General features: G+C 39.9%; 1 protein-coding gene across 1 annotated transcript; it reads left to right on the forward strand.

The window, feature by feature from the left end:
• Positions 1 to 622: 622 nt before the first annotated feature.
• On the forward strand, positions 623 to 17,523 carry coq10b (coenzyme Q10B). The gene is made up of 5 exons (XM_043692924.2): positions 623 to 764; positions 8,199 to 8,345; positions 8,431 to 8,623; positions 12,111 to 12,212; positions 16,268 to 17,523. Exons 1-5 carry the CDS (start codon positions 667 to 669, stop codon positions 16,433 to 16,435), a joined length of 708 nt encoding a protein of 235 aa, XP_043548859.1. The 5' UTR covers positions 623 to 666; the 3' UTR covers positions 16,436 to 17,523.
• Positions 17,524 to 17,693: the final 170 nt, after the last annotated feature.

Genomic DNA, 17,693 nt, shown 5'->3' on the forward strand with positions numbered 1-17,693 from the left:
TCTTGAACAACTGAATAGTCAAGAAAATAAAATACATTTCCAAAAGCACGGCACGCTTGTTTCCACAACTTGCTACTTTCGCCATGTTTGTTTATTTCGACAAGAATTCGACCTCTCACACGTTGAATCCGATTGTTAAATAAATTTGAAAAAAAAACTGTTTATTTCCCCCTCAGGGAATAGGCAAAGAATAATTGTTTGTACGGCAAATTCTATCTGATGTGTAATGGGGCAATAGTTTAATTCTGGCTATCTGAACATTATGTTGGTCACATTTGCAGGGTATTTTTAAAAGCAGTTACCATATATGTCTAAGACATGTTAGTCTCGAGGTGAATCCGACCGCTGGCAGCGCCGCCGAATCCCGTGACAAACCTTTACATAACCTGACAGTGGAAACATTGTGACGTCGCTCGTCCCAGGTTGCCAGGCGACCATCCACCGCCCCCCCCCCCACCCCCCTTGCGGGAAGGCGGGCATCGCAGCCAATCAGGAAGCAGAGTCCAGAGGGGGCGTGGGAGCTATGAGGGAGGCGGATGAGGGCAGTGGGTGGAGCCGTCGGCTCGGGTGGGCGGGGTGTCCGCTGACGTCAGCGATCGGGCGGGGGCGGGTGCCGGGTGCCGGGTGCCGGGTGGCGGGTGGCGGGTGGCCTTCACAAAGAGTGAAATGGCGAGGAGCGGTAGGCCTCTGCGGCGGGTACTTTGCGATGTTTTCGAATTTCCAGCCTATTTTGCCCGGGAAAGACAGTCCAAACACGTCGTCAGGTAACTCATTTGGCAGTGTTGGCTTGCGGCGTGGCCTTGTCAGTACGTACCAACCCTCCCGAGCTGCCGACCTTGGAAAGTTTTGGGGGAATCAGTTTCTGTTTTCGGTCCTAAAGGCCGGCGGCTCGCCTATTTCCGTTTGTCGGGGTGCGGATATAATTCAACGCTGACCGGGCGAAGCGACAGACGTCAATAATATTCAATGCAGTTTAAGATCGCAGTTGTAATGGATTTTGTGACCGGCGGTGGGCCTGGGCCAGCGCGACTTTTTAAATTGCAGCAACTAGTCAACATTCATATCGCTGGATTACACCGCCCGGATCTCTGGGTCATTAAACTGCAGGAAGATCTGCTCCATGTTCTAGATAATCCTCACTACTGTTTAAAAATTGCACAACGGGTGTTTAATTTCAGTTCATTAACTGAAGCAGTGAATCGAACAGCATGTGGGTAAATTCTGTTGACGGTGAAAATAAGTGACATACGTCATGAATATTTCAAAAGTTTTGAATCTTTATCGCTGTCAAGGTTAACCGGTATTTATCCTTTCTCGGTAACTGACCGGGGGAGTCGAAATCTTCCTAATAATGATCGGTCCATTTCAAAACAATGCTAGCTGCCATTTACAGTGGTTGCTTTAAATGTACTTTCATAACCAGCGCCATATGTTTCCTTCTGTTTGTTCCTGAAATATATTTCTAGTTCAAATTGAAGCATAATTGTTCCTTTCATCGTGATAATATTGTTTGACTTTTTTATTTACTCATGGGATGTGGGCATTGCTGACCCGGCCAACTTTGTTCATCTTGAGAAGGTGGTGGTGAACTGTTGCTGACCTTATGCTATAGGTAGACCCTCCAATGTGGTTAAGGAGTTCTGGGATTTTGACCATCAATGGCAAGTTGCATGGAGAGGAACTTGCAGGTGTGCTGTTCCCAAGTATCTGCTATCCTTGTCCTTTTAGATGCTAGTAGTCATGGATCTGGAATGTGCCTTCTGAGGAGCCTTGGTGAATTTCTGCAGTGCATTTATACACTACTGTCGCTGAGCATCAATGTGCAGAAAGTGAATGTTTCTGGATGTGATGCCAGTTAAGTGGGCTGCCTTGTCCAGGATCATGCCAAACTACTTATATTGGAGCTCTGCTCATATGGAGAAGTGGAGAGTATTCCATTACATTCTGACTCGGGACTTGCAGGTGGTAGACAGCATTTGGGAATCAGGAATTCATTTACTCCGTAGGATTCCATGCCTCTGATCTGCTTTTGTAGCTACTGTATATGATTAGTCCAGTTCAGTTTCTTGTCAATGGTATCCCCTAGGATGTTGGAATTGGAAGATTCCTTGGTAGTAATGTAATTGAATGTCAAGGGATGGTGGTTGCATTCTCTCTTGTTGGAGGTGGTCATTGCCTGGCATTTAGAGTCAGAGTCCTAGAGATGTACAGCACGGAAACAGACTCTTCGGTCCAACTCGTCCATGCTGACCAGATATCCCAATCCAATCTAGTCCCACTTTCTAGCACCTGGGCCATATCCCTCCAAACTCTTCCTTCCTATTCATATACCCATCCAGATGCCTTTTAAATGTTACAATTGTACTAGCCTCCACCACTTCCTCTGGCAGCTCATTCCATACACTCTCTCCCCTCTGTGTGGAAAAAGTTGCCCATTAGGTCTCTTTTATATCTTTCCCCCCTCACCCTAAACCTTTGCCCTCTAGTTCTGGACTCTCCCACCCCAGGGAAAGGACCTTGTCTATTTACCCTATCCATGCCCCTCATGATTTTATAAACCTCTATAAGGTCACCCCTCAGCCTCTGACCCTCCTGAGAAAACAGCCCTAGCCTATTCAACCTCCCCCCTTTGCTTTAACCCTCTGACCTTGGCAACATCCTTGTAAATCTTTTCTGAACCCTTTCAAGTTTCCCAACATCTTTCTGATCGGAAGGAAACCAGAATTGCACGCAACATTCCAACAGTGGGAATAATTGTTCATTTTTGCCTTTCAGCCGAAGTCAGTGTATTGTCTGGGTTTTGATGCATTTGGACTTAGACTGTTAGCTGAGGATTTGCGCATGGTGCTGAACATTTGTGCAATTGTTGCAGAACATCCCCACTTATGATGTGATTTGAATCAGCTAAGGATGTACAATACTACCCTGAAGAATGGGACTGTTGTAATGCAGTGGTAGTGTCCCTCCCTCTGGACCAAGTGAACTGAATTTCTCACCTGCTCCAGAGGTGTACAATAACATTTCTGAACAGGTGAATTAGCAAATATTTTGCCTGATGAACTCTTGCAAAGATTCCTTCAGAGGAGCGAACTTCCTCCAGCAACCACAACCATCTTGTTTTATGCCAAGTATGACTCCAACTAGTGGAGAGTTTTCCTTCAATTCTCATTGACTGAGGGTTTGCTGCGGCTCTTTGATCCACTCAGTCAAATGCAGCCTTGATATCGAGGGCAGTCACTCTCTTCACCTTTTTGGAATTCAACTCTTTGGTCCATATTTGAACCAAGACTATCATGAGGTCATAAGCTGAGTGTTTGATGGAACTCAAACTGTTTGAGCAAGTTATTGATGAGCAGGTGCTGCTTGATAGCACTTTGGTTCATTTTACTGATGAGTGAAAATAGACTGTTAGTATCATAATTGGCTGAGTTGCCTTTGCCCTGCTTTTTGTGTACAGGACAAACCTGGGCAATTTTCTAGATGATTAGGTAGATGCCAGCGTTACTGGAAAGCTTGGCTAGGCTGTGTGGCAAGGTCTGGAACATATTTTCAGTATGGCGGAAATGTCAGGGATCCATCCAATATCCAGTGCCTCCACCTCTCTCTCGATTTCATGTGGAGTGAATCAAATTTACTGAAAACTGGCATCTGTCGTATTGGGATCTCTGGAAGAGGCTGAGATTGGTCATCAAATCTGCAGTTCTGGCTGAATATGGGTTGCAAATATCTCAACTTTAGTCTCCTGGCTTTCCCATCATTGAGGATGGAAATAATTCTGGAACTGCCTCCTTTCAATTAATTGTCCACTACCATTCACAACTAGATGTGGCAAGACTTCAAAACTTAGATCTGATCTGTTGGTTGAGGAATTGTTTAGCTCTGTCTATCTTTTGCTGTTTGGTATGCAAATAGTCCTGTTTTGTAGTTTTACCAGGTTGACAATATGCCTGGTTCTGTTCTTGGCATGTCCTCCTGCACCCTTACATTAATTTAATATTGTCGCTTGTACTTATGTACACTGAAAAATGGATAATGTTTCCATATTCCAGTGCCCCTTTGGATTGCAGAATAAATTATTGAATAAACTATAAATGGTAAAATACTGAATAAATCAATATTAAACTGATATTACTAAAACAGTTTCTAAAGTTAGGCTTTCCCTCTCCATACACTTTGCCCTCTTTGCTACACCAATCACATGAACATGTGAAAATTAATCAAGGCATTGAAGGCATTTAAACTGTGGTTCACAAAGCACAGGTGATGGATAAACAGGAGATCTAAGGGGCAACCTTTTCACTCATAGGGTGGTACGTGTAAGGAATGAGCTGCCAGAGGAAATGGTGGAGGATGGTACAATTGCAACATTCAAAAGACATTTGGATGGGTATATGAATAGGAAGGGTTTGGAGGGATATGGGCCAGGTGTGACTAGATTGGGTTGGGATATCTGGTCAGCATGGATGGGTTGGACCAAAGGCTCTGTTTCCGTGCTGTACATCTCTATGACTTGTTAAGAGGATACAAGCTATGCAGTTTTTGATGTACGTATGTTCATGGAAGGTAGGATGCTTGTTGGCAAAGAATTTAGAGGTCAGAAAACCTGGATGAAAATTTCAACATCAGGTGGACTGACAAAGGAGGGGTGAGCACATGGGGCTGGTGGTTCAGTATCCTACACATCACAGATTCTGAGCTTGAGACAATGGTCCAGGAGGGATGGCTGGGAAATTTAGATCTGGTTCTAAAGGCAGTGGCTTTGGTCTCCTTGACATTTAAGAGGAAGAAGTTTCTGCTTCTGTGGGACTGAATATCAGACGAAAGTCTGGTAAAAGTCCAGCAAAATGACAGAAGCAATATTGGACGTTGTAAGAATATGTTTGGAACCTGATGCAATGAGGTTATTCTGTAATATTGTAACCGGGAGTAATTTTTTACTTTGTATCACATAAGTAATATTACAGCTGACAAGTTACATGTTCTTAATTTGAAAGGAAAACTTTCCTAATATGATATCTTAAATAATTTCCATGCTTTTGAAAAATTTTCTCACATCCTTTGGAACTTCGCACTACCAAATTGGAAAGCACTTTTGTTCTTACATCTCACAGCATTATGATTTCTATTGCTTTACTAATAATACCACCCTTCTGTTCTGTTTAAAGAATTGACTCCTTTTATTTGTTCTGGATTGTATTTCTGTATTACAAAGGATGAGACGTCAGAGGGAGGGTTGTATCTGACTTTCTGTGGTGGGAATGTTCTGCAAGGTGATCAGTTGGTGACTCAGAGACAAATAATAACCTGATGCATGTTGTATTTGGTAAACAAACATACTATTGAAATAAAAGGAGAATCGTCAGCTTGTTGGGCAGCACCTTATTGGGGAGACGATTCTAGTTTGAGGTAGATGGCCTTCTGTGAAATTAGAAACACTTGAGAGCTATAATAATAATTAAGCAAGTAACAAGGCAGGGAAGTGTGGAGTGGTGGAAGAATGAGAGGATGTTTAATATGCACAGTGGGAGAGCTTAATAATCAAGGGGGTGGTGGTACAAGGCAAAAGAAAATAGATCTTGAACTATAATCGTGAATACAGTTTGCTTAATTGAAAGTACATTTGCTTCTTTGCCTGGAAGGAGTGCTTGGTGTGCTGGAAAGATAGGAGATATAAGGATAGGTGTTGCATCCTGTCCATAGGAAGATACTGCAAGAAGGGGAGGTTTTTAAGGCAATTGGGTGGAGCAGGAGAAAACTATCTCTTCGGATTACTGAAGAGAATTGGAAGGAAAGTGTTTGATGGCATTGGCAAAAATGATTGAAGATGATCCTTTTTTAGATTGTGAAGAAGTTGAAGGGGTGGCCCAATAATTGTTCTAGGGGAATGAGTGAAAACACAAGTTTGAGGAATGGAATGGGCATGGTCAAAGGTTCTGTGAATGCTGAAAGATCATTGACCTGAAACAATATCTTTTGTTCTTAGTATACATAGTCCTTTAGTAATACAGAACTTGTGTTATTGAAGTTTTTTTTAGCTTGTGTTCATCAGGACGAATATAAATGCAAAATTTCAAAAGGCATGACAAGTTCTCTTACACTGTTCTCAGCACCTAATCTTTTCATTAGATGCTTTGTAACTTTTTGGAATTCACATTTAATACTACAATTTCAGCATGTCAATAGATGTTTTTTTTTCAAATTACAAATGTTTGTGGTGGTTCTGTAAATTCCATATACTGTGTGATCTTGATTATCCGAAATTTGGATAATCTGCAAGATCACAAGGTCCTGATGCTTGGCTAATCTGTTATTCGGCATTTGATTTTTCCGAACATTTGATTATCTGAACAAACCACTCCCCGTCCGTGTTGCTCAAATAATCGAGGTTCCTCTATATACCTCTTCTTGACTTTTTTTTTCTTTATTGCCTCTAACCATACTTGTTTACTTTTACACCATTTATCCTTTTAATCACTTGATTTACTTCCTCTGTGATACGTGCCTTCCCTTTTTATTCTTCCTGCCCCATTCTATTTCTTTGTACAGTTGTCACATGATTGACCTGAATATTTCCAGCACTGTTTATAATTTCAGGCTTCCAACATTTGTTTTCTTTTGTATAATTGTTAATGTTGCTTCAGTTTGTCACTTATGGATCTGGCCTGTTGGAAATTAATATGATCTGGTTGCAATTCTCATTTGCAGCTGTGCTTTCTTCTGATATATATTTGGGGCAAGACACTGATCTACAAATTTATAGTATCCCTTTTGAGAAATTGCTCAAAAGAAGCAATAGAGTTATGAAAGTAAACTTTTTTTTTGTGGAGTGAGTGGTTAAAATCTGGAATGCACAGCCTGCAAAATGATGATAGGTTCCACTGTGTTCAAGAAGGAATTCAATTACATGAAAAGGAACAATGTGCAAGGTTACAAGGAATGATACTTAAGTGGATTGCACACTTGGAGAAATGTCTCACTCATGCTGGGACAAATGATTGTGATTCTATTTCAGAATAGGAAACAAAAGTATCACTTAATAATGTTTCATGTGCTTCATATTTTTTAATCTTTAGGATTAATTTATCAAACCATAGGAGGATGTTTGCAGAAGAACCTGGAGTAAGGACTGGGGAGGACATTGAGTCTACAATAGGCAAAATATCCATAAACTTTGAATTATTTTAAAGGAATAGTTGCATTTGAACATTTTCTTCAACATCCTGTACAATTAATGCTTTTAATTCAAAGGGTACTTGCATCCTATCTGAGACATTGTGATTTGAAGAGATTTTTGCAGTGGAATCCATCAGAAGAACAAAATCCTCTTGGCAATGAATACTGTTTTAATAGATATCAATTGGGAATTGGAAAGCTGTGTTTTTGTGTTGTCTTCATTCTTTCATAACCTGAAGAATGGAGGCAAATTTTTGGCATTTAGCCAGTTGGCATCCTCCTGCAATCTTCTTCCAGCAGACTGAAGCTTGAACTTCAGGCTTCGCTGGTATTTATGGCTCAGTCCCATGTTTCACGACAATGTTTTTGCATTTTATTTTCCCCTCTGTAACATCATTACTTTTCCATCTTATAGGAGAAAGTGAGGACTGCAGATGCTGGAGATCAGAGCTGAAAAATGTGTTGCTGGAAAAGCGTAGCAGGTCAGGCAGCATCCAAGGAGCATCCTTCAGGGCTTATGCCCGAAACATCGATTCTCCTGCTCCTTGGATGCTGCCTGACCTGCTGCGCTTTCCCATCTTATACAAAATCAGCTGAATGTTGATCCAGTCAGAAAAAAAGATCCAATTTTAGCTGGCTTGATGAGCAGTTGAGTTTGGCAGACAACTGGTACTCTATTCATGTCTCAGTACTTTCAGCATACCACTGTCAGCTGAATCATGTCAGATGCATTGGCTTTGGAACGGAGTTAAAGTCCACGATTTACCCACCAAAGAAACCAATTTGTGAAATAATTTTCTGTCTATTGGAGGCAGTGGTAAAGATTTGAATTTATTTTTGTTCAATTTCAAATCACTTTGAATCTAGATGGATCTAGAATGAAATAGGTAAAATGGTTAAATGTGGAGGAAGGAAATTAAGAGTTGTCACTGTTATAATGAACAAACTGTACTAAATGCAAATGATTTATGTACAACAGAATACAGCTTTAATGTCATTTTAATAACTAATATTTCCAATAACAGGTATCTGTCATCTTGTGGCATTCTAATGAACAGAACTCCATTACTCAAGACACCAAGACATTGCCTGATACAACAAACAAATTTTTTCAATCTTGCTGGGCCACTAATAAACAAGAAGAAAGAGTATTCTGAGAGAAGAGTAATGGGGTTCGTGGTTTTTATGTTATCTAAGATTTATTTTGTCTCTTGTATGTCAGTTTTGATAGTAAATTTGAATCTTAATTTGTTTTAGGTTTTCAATGCTGGAAATGTACAATGTAGTGTCTGGTGTAGCTGACTACAAACATTTTGTACCATGGTGCAAGAAATCGGACATCATATCTAAACGCTCAGGGTATGCTAAAGCTCAGCTAGAAATAGGATTTCCACCGATAGTTGAACGGTACACTTCAGTTGTGACTTTGGTGCGACCACATTTAGTTAAGGTAATGTTTCAATATTAAGAATTCTCTTGTGTATTTAAAAGTTGAGTTGTGTATTTGTATACAGTTTGGATATCTTGATTTTAATGGCTCTTCCTTTCCGAACTTTCTCCTTGCCCTTTCGGTCTCTAAGATGTTAATTCCTCACTTGTGACAGGCTGCCTTGGGCATGCTGGACTGAATGGCCGGTTGCAGTGCTGTAACCATTGTAATTCTATATACTGGTCAATGTCCTGCACGTGGTCCAAATCAACCCTATTCACAGTCCTTGACAGTACAGAAACTCCCAGCAACTCTTTCTTTCCAACTGTCTGCTTTATCAAATGGCTGCAAATAGAACAGGGAGCTAGGATAAAGCACAACACCATGATGCCCCTTGCTGATGCAGGAAAATAGAGACCTGTTGTTTATCCTTTTACTTTTATCACTTCCCAATTGTATCAGCATAGGTCAATTCCAGAACATCTCCAATGTGCATAATTCAGCTCCCCACTGAACCATCTCCGGAGCTTATAATTTTATATGCATTTAAAAGAAATTCAATCAAAAAAATCTTAATTTTAACAATGATCTGGTGTTCATTTGTATGTCAGAAATTACTTCACCCCATTTCTTTCTAAAATGGGTGATCTTCAGTAAGTTGAAGTGTGCAAATGTATAGTTAATTGAGTTTAAGCTATTACAATGATTAGAAATCAAAGTGTGGGTTGCAGGTTGGGTGCTGCAGTCCTCCTTTTGGTTGATTTCTATTCCCTTTTTTTCCTAGCTGTCATTCCTGTGTTCTTTCTGCTGAGTTCCAGACACATTTTGACAAGTTCCCATTATATGTTTGACAGTATGTGCAGGTTATTACAACTAAACTTGATGTTATTTACACTCAACTCTCAGGATTCATTTCATAAAAGTCATTGGATTATCATCAGAAATAGAAACCTAGACAGTTCTTCCCTCTTCAACCCAAGAATGGTACAAGCAGTTGTGTTAATGCTGTGCTATGATAAAATCAGCTAAACCAGAAATGCAACTTGAAACCACCTTGTCTATATGGCTTAGTATCTCCTCTTTACCATTTGATTTTACTTTTCTCCTGTCTCCTTTCAAATTTCTAGCTCACTTGCACTTTGACATGTACCAGAAAGAAGAAATTAAATTTTAACCCTAATTTATTTCATTTCCCTTCCTCCTTTTGTAGCACTGACAGCAGTAATGGGTTGGGATCATCTCCAAGGTTTCTGTCATTCACAGAAGCAACAAAATAAATGTGCAGGGTGTCTTGTTTGCTGTTAATTTTCTTCTTGCCTGCTTGTGAGGAAAACTGTGGTCAAATCTGTTCCATCTTGGTGACCGTTCCATTATGAGAAAGCATAACTGTAAACTATCCAACCATGATGCAGTATGTGTTCCTATGCAGTAAGGCTTGGACAATGACAAGGCCTGGACTAATCAGTGGCAAGTAACATTGTCTGTCATGAATAGTAGAAATTCCCAATTCCAACAAGTGAGATTTAATCATCATCCCTTAACTTTCAATGACATTAGCATTACTGAAACCCCTCATTACTAATATTCTGGGGACATTGACCAGAAACTGAACTTGTCCAGTCAAATAAATTCTGTGGTTACAAGAAAAGTTAGAAACTAGGAATTCTGCAGTAAGTAACTGTCCTTCTGTCTTCTCCAAACCAGTTGAGTGTGATGGGATACTTTACACTGGCCTGGATGCCTGCTCATTCCAATAATACTGTGAAGAAGCTTGATACCATTCAAAATAAAGCTGGAATCATGATTGGCACCCTGTCTAAGACCTTTATTTCCCTTCACCATTGATGCATAGTGGCAGAAGTGTATGCCATCTATAAACTGCATTGCATTTTCTCACCCAAGTTCCTTGGGCATGTTGGGCTGAATGGCCTGTTGCAGTGCTGTAACCATTCTGACATTCTCTATTGGGAAGAAAGTGAGGACTGCAGATGCTGGAGATCAGAGCTGAAAATGTGTTGCTGGAAAAGCACAGCAGGTCAGGCAGCATCCAAGGAGCAGGAGAATCGATGTTTCGGGCATGAGCCCTTCTTCAGGAATCAGGAATTTCTACTATTCATGACAGACAATGTTACTTGCCACTGATTAGTCCAGGCCTTGTCATTGTCCAAGCCTTACTGCATAGGAACACATATTGCATCATGGTTGGATAGTTTATAGTTATGCTTTCTCATTCCTGAAAAAGGGCTCATGCCCGAAACGTCAATTCTCCTGCTCCTTGGATGCTGCCTGACCTGCTGCTCTTTTCCAGCAACACATTTTCAGCGACATTCTCTATTGGTCAACATCTGGCACCTGGCCCAAATCAACCCTTTTCACAATCTTTGATAGTGCACTAACTCCATAATCACCAGCAACTCTTCCTTTTTCAACTGCCTACTCTGTGGAATACTGCATGAGGAATAGCACTATCCAAAACTGTCACCTAGAATGACCAGGGTAGCAGAAAGATGGAATACCATCACCTGCCTTAGAACTATATTGCCATCCCTTTTACTGTCTTCTGATTAAAATTGTGGAGCTCCATTTTTAGCAGAACTGTAACTACCAATACCTAAGGGTAGCAGCAGTTTAACATGGCTGCTCACTAGCAATTTCTTCAAGACAATTGACCATTAATCGTGGCTGAGCCAGTGATATCCATATCCTATGATCGACTTAAAAAATAAAGTTGTGTACAGTGAAACTTACTGGCCGATCACTCTTCTGCCTCCTACCAAACTGCGTCCCACCTATCTTCTATTGATGCAGTTTAATTAGTGGACAGGAATAGGTGAAATATTTTAGGGTATTCTGTATCCCACAAATATTTTCAAAAGTAACTGGCAGAGAAAAAAAAACAAATGGATTGATGGCCTGTTGATCTGATTAGTACAGTCACTTGTTTCATAGAAACATGGAAAAGAGGAGCAGGAGCGTGCTCTGCAGACCATCAAGCCTACCCTGCCATTCAACATGATCATCGATAATCCTCTATCTCAATGCTGTACTCCTAAGCTCTTTCTACAACACTTAATACCTTTAGTCTCTAGAGATCTATCCATTTTTTTAAAAGCATATTCAGTTTCATCTGCAAATGTAACCTGAATGAGTGAGTAAGTTGTTTTCATTTTCTTAAAGCAGGTTTCAGTCGTGTAGTGATTGTAATACTGGACTGACCACCAAAAAACCTCTTGTAAAATTAAATTCTGAAATTTTGTAACCTGGCATGTTTACTTGGATAACATGACTACAATCTGTTGTGTTTGATGTATTCCCCTTCTTAACTAATACCATGTAGTGAACTCGTTATGTATGCTTAAGTTTCTCATGGCAACAAAGGAAAGCTAAAAAGTGTATAGAGCCATACCAGCATTGTCTACATCTTGAGAAAAAAAAATTGTGTGCAACCTTTTTCTAAATGGAATGTTTCATTTAAAGTCTTAGTTTTATTAATAATATATAATTTCAGGCTTCCTGTACTGATGGTAGACTATTTAATCATTTGGAGACAAATTGGCGATTCAGTCCTGGAGTTCCTGGATATCCAAGGACCTGCACTGTTGACTTTTCGGTAGGTTATATGAAACGTGCCTCAGACTTCTTGTATTTTAGATCGACTGTAACTTGGAAAGACTTGTAAGACTGGAAAAAAAATCTGTTCATTCCTGAAGACTGAATAGAGCAGCTAATTTAACACCGCTTGTGTTTAATACTTTCTAACCTGTGGTACTAGCCACATTTATTAAGGATATTTTCATTTTCTTATTAATCTTGTTTGTACAAATCAAAAATTGACTGAATGCATTAATTTGAGAAGAGCAAGAAAAGGCCATCAAATTTATCAAGCCAATTTATCAATGCAATTTACATTCAATTCACCCATGTTCTGAGCACATGATTTTTGGACAGAGCATCCAGAGGAAAAAAGCATTGCAAACTTCTGATGGTTAATCAAGTAGCAGGACCTTGGCACACTTCAGAAGTCACATTTAAAAGTGATCATGTGGGGCCCACATGCTCCTCTAACCGTTGTGCAAGTGACTCTCCTCACAATTTATGTTGCATTTCTTTTGGAGTTTAATGCCATATTCTGTTGCATTTATAGTAGATCATCCCTAGTTGGGACGTTAATGTAAATTTTAGAAATGCTTATGGATAGTTGAAAATCTCTTGCATAAGGAGCTCAGAAGCTGCTGAGTTCTCATTTTGGCAAACAGCAAATCATTTGCAGCTGTTGCTTATTCATCATGAATAGTTCTTTTATAACATGCAACTCCATTGCCATTTACTAGTTAACTTTTTTTGCAAGATTGTAGTGCTGAAGTTTTGTTTTTGCTGTTTCTCCACCCCTGAAGTTTAACAGTGGATATCTTTTTAACATTATTTACAGATATTTTATAGTATAATACAGTACAAACGAGGCCTTTTAGATGTGTACTTATAAAAACTACTCTAAATCTATACTAGTTCCACTTCCCAACAATTGGCCTGTAGCTTTGAAAGCGATGACCTTTTCAGTTGCTCATCCAAGTACTTTTTTTAAAAAGTAGAGGTTTCCTGCCTCAACTGCCTTCCCAGGCTGTGCATTCCAAGTTTTCATCACTCTCTGGCTGGGGAGAATAAAAACTTTCTCAAATCCTCTCTACCTCCAGCCTTAACATTACTCCCCCTTGTTAGTGACCCTTCAACTAAGGGGAATGGCTGCTTTGTTTTCACCCTGTCCATGCTTTTACCCAGCATCTCTTCACTGTAAGCTGCTTCATTCCAGGCAATATCTTAACAAATCTCCTCTGCACTCCTTCCAGCGTAATGACCAGAGCTTTGGGCATACTTCTTCAGCTGTGGCCTAATTAAAATTTTCTACAGCTCCAACGTGACCTCCCTACTGAAAGGCAATTGTCCCATATGCAGCCTTAACTCCCCTATTAACCTGTCCTGCCACCTTCAGGAATCTATGGACAAGTATCCCAAGATCTCTCTGCTCCTATGAATCCTATAATGTTCTGTCACTGGTTGAGTATTCATGTAATAGTATTATGTAGATTTGTAACTGTATTCTCTCAATTTTGAAATAGGTGGTAACAAGTTTATCTTTGTTATGAAAGCTTCTTAAACTTGCATAGGTGTCTTTTTATTACTGGAAAAGATGAAGAATCCTTATCCACAGGAGAAGGAACACCTGATACAAGAATCAGCTGTGGCTCAGTGGTCATTTTCTTCTGAAGCAGAAGGCTGTGGATTCATGTTTCAGTGTAGAAATCTGAGCACCAAGTTGAGGCCAACTACAGCAGTAATGAGGAAGTGCTATGCTCTCGGCGAAGTGCTGTCTTTAGGCTCCAAAATGTAACAAGTGAACACTGAATATAAACAAAAAACCTATTGTGCTCTTCAAACTACCTTGACAATATTTTCTGATGCCCCCGTCAATGTTACTTGAAATAGATTTGCCTTTTATGGAACAATGAATTGCACTTATATAACAAAAACAGAAATTGTTAGATAAACTCAGCAGGTCTGGTGGCATCTGGAGAGAAAGCAGAGGTAATGTTGAGTCCAATGATATTTCTACAGAACTTTGTATTCTGAAAAAGGGTCACTGGACTTGAAATGTCAACTCTTAAGTATTTTTGATTTCTGATTTTTGTCAGATTTCCAGCATCCAGTTTTTGTTTTTTAAGTGGCAGCACGGTGGCACAGTGGTTAGCACTGCAGCCTCACAGCGCCAGAGACCCGGGTTCAATTCCCGCCTCAATTCCTTTGTGGAGTTTGCACGTTCTCCCAGTGTCTGTGTGGGTTTCCTCCCAGGGGTGCTCCGGTTTCCTCCCACAGTCCAAAGATGTGCAGGTCAGGTTAATTGGCTATGCTAAATTGCCCGTAGTGTTAGGTAAGGGATAAATGTAGGGGTATGGGTGGGTTGCGCTTCGGTGGGGCGGTGTGGACTTGTTGGGCCGAAGGGCCTGTTTCCACACTGTAAGTAATCTAATCTAAAAAAAAAAGTGCATTGAAGTAGTGCTTTTAGGCTTTGTGAAATATCGACTTTCTTCATCGATGCTGTCTGTAAAACCTGCCAGCACACCACCCCCCATCACCTCCATCCAGGGCCCCAAACAGTCCTTCTAGGTGAGTCAGAGGTTCATCTGCCTCTCTTCCAGCCTAGCTTATTGTAATAGGTGCTCCTGATGTGGTTTTCACAACATCGGAAATGAACAGTTTGCCGAGCATTGCAGCTGGGCCTGCAGAGGCCAACCTGACCTCCCAGAGACCGCCCACTTCAATCCCCTTCCCACTCCCGTTCCAACATGACCATCCTTGGCCCCTCCACTGCCACAACAAACCGTACTGCAAATTGGAGGAACAATAACTCATCTTCTGCCTAGGCAGCCAACAGCCCGGAGGACTCAACATTGAGTTCTCCAATTACAAATAACCTCCTTTCCGAGCCCTTCCCCCTCTCTGCCACCGACCAGGTTGTACCCTGTACCTATCTTCATCTATCCCCTTTTTATGATCCTGTCCCCCACCACCCTTTATCTGACATCCACCTCCAATCCTGAAGAAGGATTACACCTGAAATGTCAACTTCTCCAACTCCTGATGCTCTCTGGCTTGCTGTGTTCTTCCAGTCTCCTGCCTGTCTACTTCTGATTCTGATTTCTAGCAGAGGGTTTTTTAAACAAAGTTGACAGTTTTAAAATTATTGGTGGTCTTGGAGCCATTGTAAGTCAATGAGCTGGGGGGTGGTTAAATGGATTTAAGTGCAAATCAGAATAAAGGGAGATTTTTAGGTGGCATCCAGATTTCACGTTAAAGTGACTACTTTCAGAAGTATAGTTGAAAAGTGCATTTAAATTGTTCTAAGATTCATAAATGGTGTCATAGTATCTGCACATTGGTGTCATTTTGTGCTGATCTTCCACATTTCCTCAAGTCAGTTACATCCAGGCCGTTGTATTAGTCATTTATTTCCTAAAGTTTCCTGTTGGTTTTGGTTGATCTTTGATAATTGTTATACACTCATGTGACCAAATAGTTTAGGATCCAAGGATAGATCAGGGTACTTTCTGGATGGTATGAAGTTGAATACAGATGTCCAAAGACATTGGGGGTTCAGCTCTGTAAATCTTTTAAAATGTCACTAACAGGTGCAGAAAATAACCAAGAAAGCTAATGAATACTTGCCTTTATACATAGAGGACTGGAGTACAAGGATGCAGAACTTATGCTGCAATTATACAAACCCAGCTTAGATCCTACTTGAAGTATTAAGATCTGTGCATCTCACCTTTTAGGAAACATATAGACATAGATGTACAGCATAGAAACAGACCCTTGTGTCCAACTCGTCTAAGGCAACTGGATATCTAAAATTAATTCCATTTGTGAATGTGGATTAAGAATGAATGGGAAAATGATCAAGATCATGGTGATAAGCAGAGACCTAACTCAAAGATAACTGATGTAAATTGACAAATCCTCAACCTGGCTAGATCACAGTGACTGTACTTTCAGAAGTATAGCAGAGAAGTCTACCATTTTGGATTTAAGTTATTAACTTAAACAAATTTAGTTTTCTGTACTGTTCAAGTGTAACAAAAACTCCATTTAATCTTGTTTTCTTACCTACAGATATCTTTTGAATTCCGTTCTTTGCTGCACTCTCAACTTGCCACTGTTTTTTTTGATGAAGTTGTTAAGCAGATGGTAGCAGCATTTGAAAGAAGAGCAAAGAAAATGTATGGTCCAGAAACCAACATCCCACGAGAACTTATGCTTCACGAGGTGCATCACACGTAAATAAAGGTTGGAAGGAGCCGTTGTAGGTCCCCTTTAAAAGTTGTATAATTTATTTATTAGTGTGGTGCTTTTCCACATCTGCAAATGTGGGAGCGATTTTTCTTTACCTATGTGTATCACTTGATTTTATAATGACACTGTAATCTTTTTGGAAAGCCCCTCTGGCAAAGTGTTACATATATATAGAAAATGCATTATATAGATGCAAGTATACATGTATATAAAGTGCAGATATTTCAGCTGTAACTAAATGTAATTTGTCTACATGTTGTGGTGCATTAAGCTGGACTGGCTGCAAAACTTGTTTTAACCTGTGCAGATGGAGAAGGCAGCCAAGCTTCTATTTATTAAGAGATTTTGGGCTGTTCAGGTAACATGAGCAGTTAAATTTTAGTGTTAAACACTAATTCCAGAAAGTCACATACATTCAAAGGCTGACTATTTTCACAATTTTAAGCTGTATGCCTTAACTATTTTCTTAAAGGCCTGTCTAAGATTAATGCGCCTACAAGTTCAATTGCCATAACAGCTTAATATTTAAGTGTTAATTTATGAAAATAAAATTCATGGTTAGTCTCAATTAGTGCTACTGTCAAAGCACCAAGAGCAGAATCACGAAGTACTCTTAAAACCTGTTTTAAATGTAGATTAACAAATTATACCCAGTACAAGCAAAATTTTAGCCTTTCTCCTTTGCCAGACTTTGCATGGCAGCTTGTCATGCTTTCCAGTCTTTGCCAATAATGTGCAAGTGCAACGTGAGTTTGTTTCCTCAATTCTAGTTCCCCTCCACAAATCTTATGAACTTGAGCCTCTCATATAACATTTGAAATGAGCACATTGTCCTTTAAATAGCAAGTTTCTACTGCATGAGTTAAACCTTTTTTGTACTGATTACACCTGTGTGTTGGGTCAAAACAGGGAATACTCATTCATTTAATCATGGATGAAAGTGTACACATGTAAGTACTGTGAAGTATTAAGTCATCCTTGGGTAGTCATAATTTGAACTGCCTACATATTCCATAGAAATTAGCTCCAGTTTGTAACTGGGATAATAAAATTATGCTCTATGATTTAAAATGTTACCTTTGTCTTATGAGCTTCTTTTAAACCTCAAATGTTGTAAACTACTTCCAAACAGATGAAATGTTCTAATAATGTTCAGTTATTCAACCTAATATTAGAAAGTGATTTAATTGGGCTCTTTAACAAATTTGGGGTGGCAGATTTGAATTTAATTTAAATAAATGAAGTG

This window comes from Chiloscyllium plagiosum, unplaced genomic scaffold (assembly GCF_037043375.1).
Source record: "Chiloscyllium plagiosum isolate Xiang-an unplaced genomic scaffold, Cpla_swu_hap1 HiC_scaffold_7, whole genome shotgun sequence".
Taxonomy (NCBI): Eukaryota; Metazoa; Chordata; class Chondrichthyes; order Orectolobiformes; family Hemiscylliidae; genus Chiloscyllium; species Chiloscyllium plagiosum.

Excerpts from the sequence above, each read along its gene's own strand:
- coq10b (XM_043692924.2), top strand. The coding sequence starts at position 667 with ATGGCGAGGAGCGGTAGGCCTCTGCGGCGGGTACTTTGCGATGTTTTC. Across the intron at positions 765-8,198 it reads CAGTCCAAACACGTCGTCAG|GTATCTGTCATCTTGTGGCA; the intron begins GTAACTCATTTG and ends TTCCAATAACAG. Across the intron at positions 8,346-8,430 it reads TCTGAGAGAAGAGTAATGGG|GTTTTCAATGCTGGAAATGT; the intron begins GTTCGTGGTTTT and ends AATTTGTTTTAG.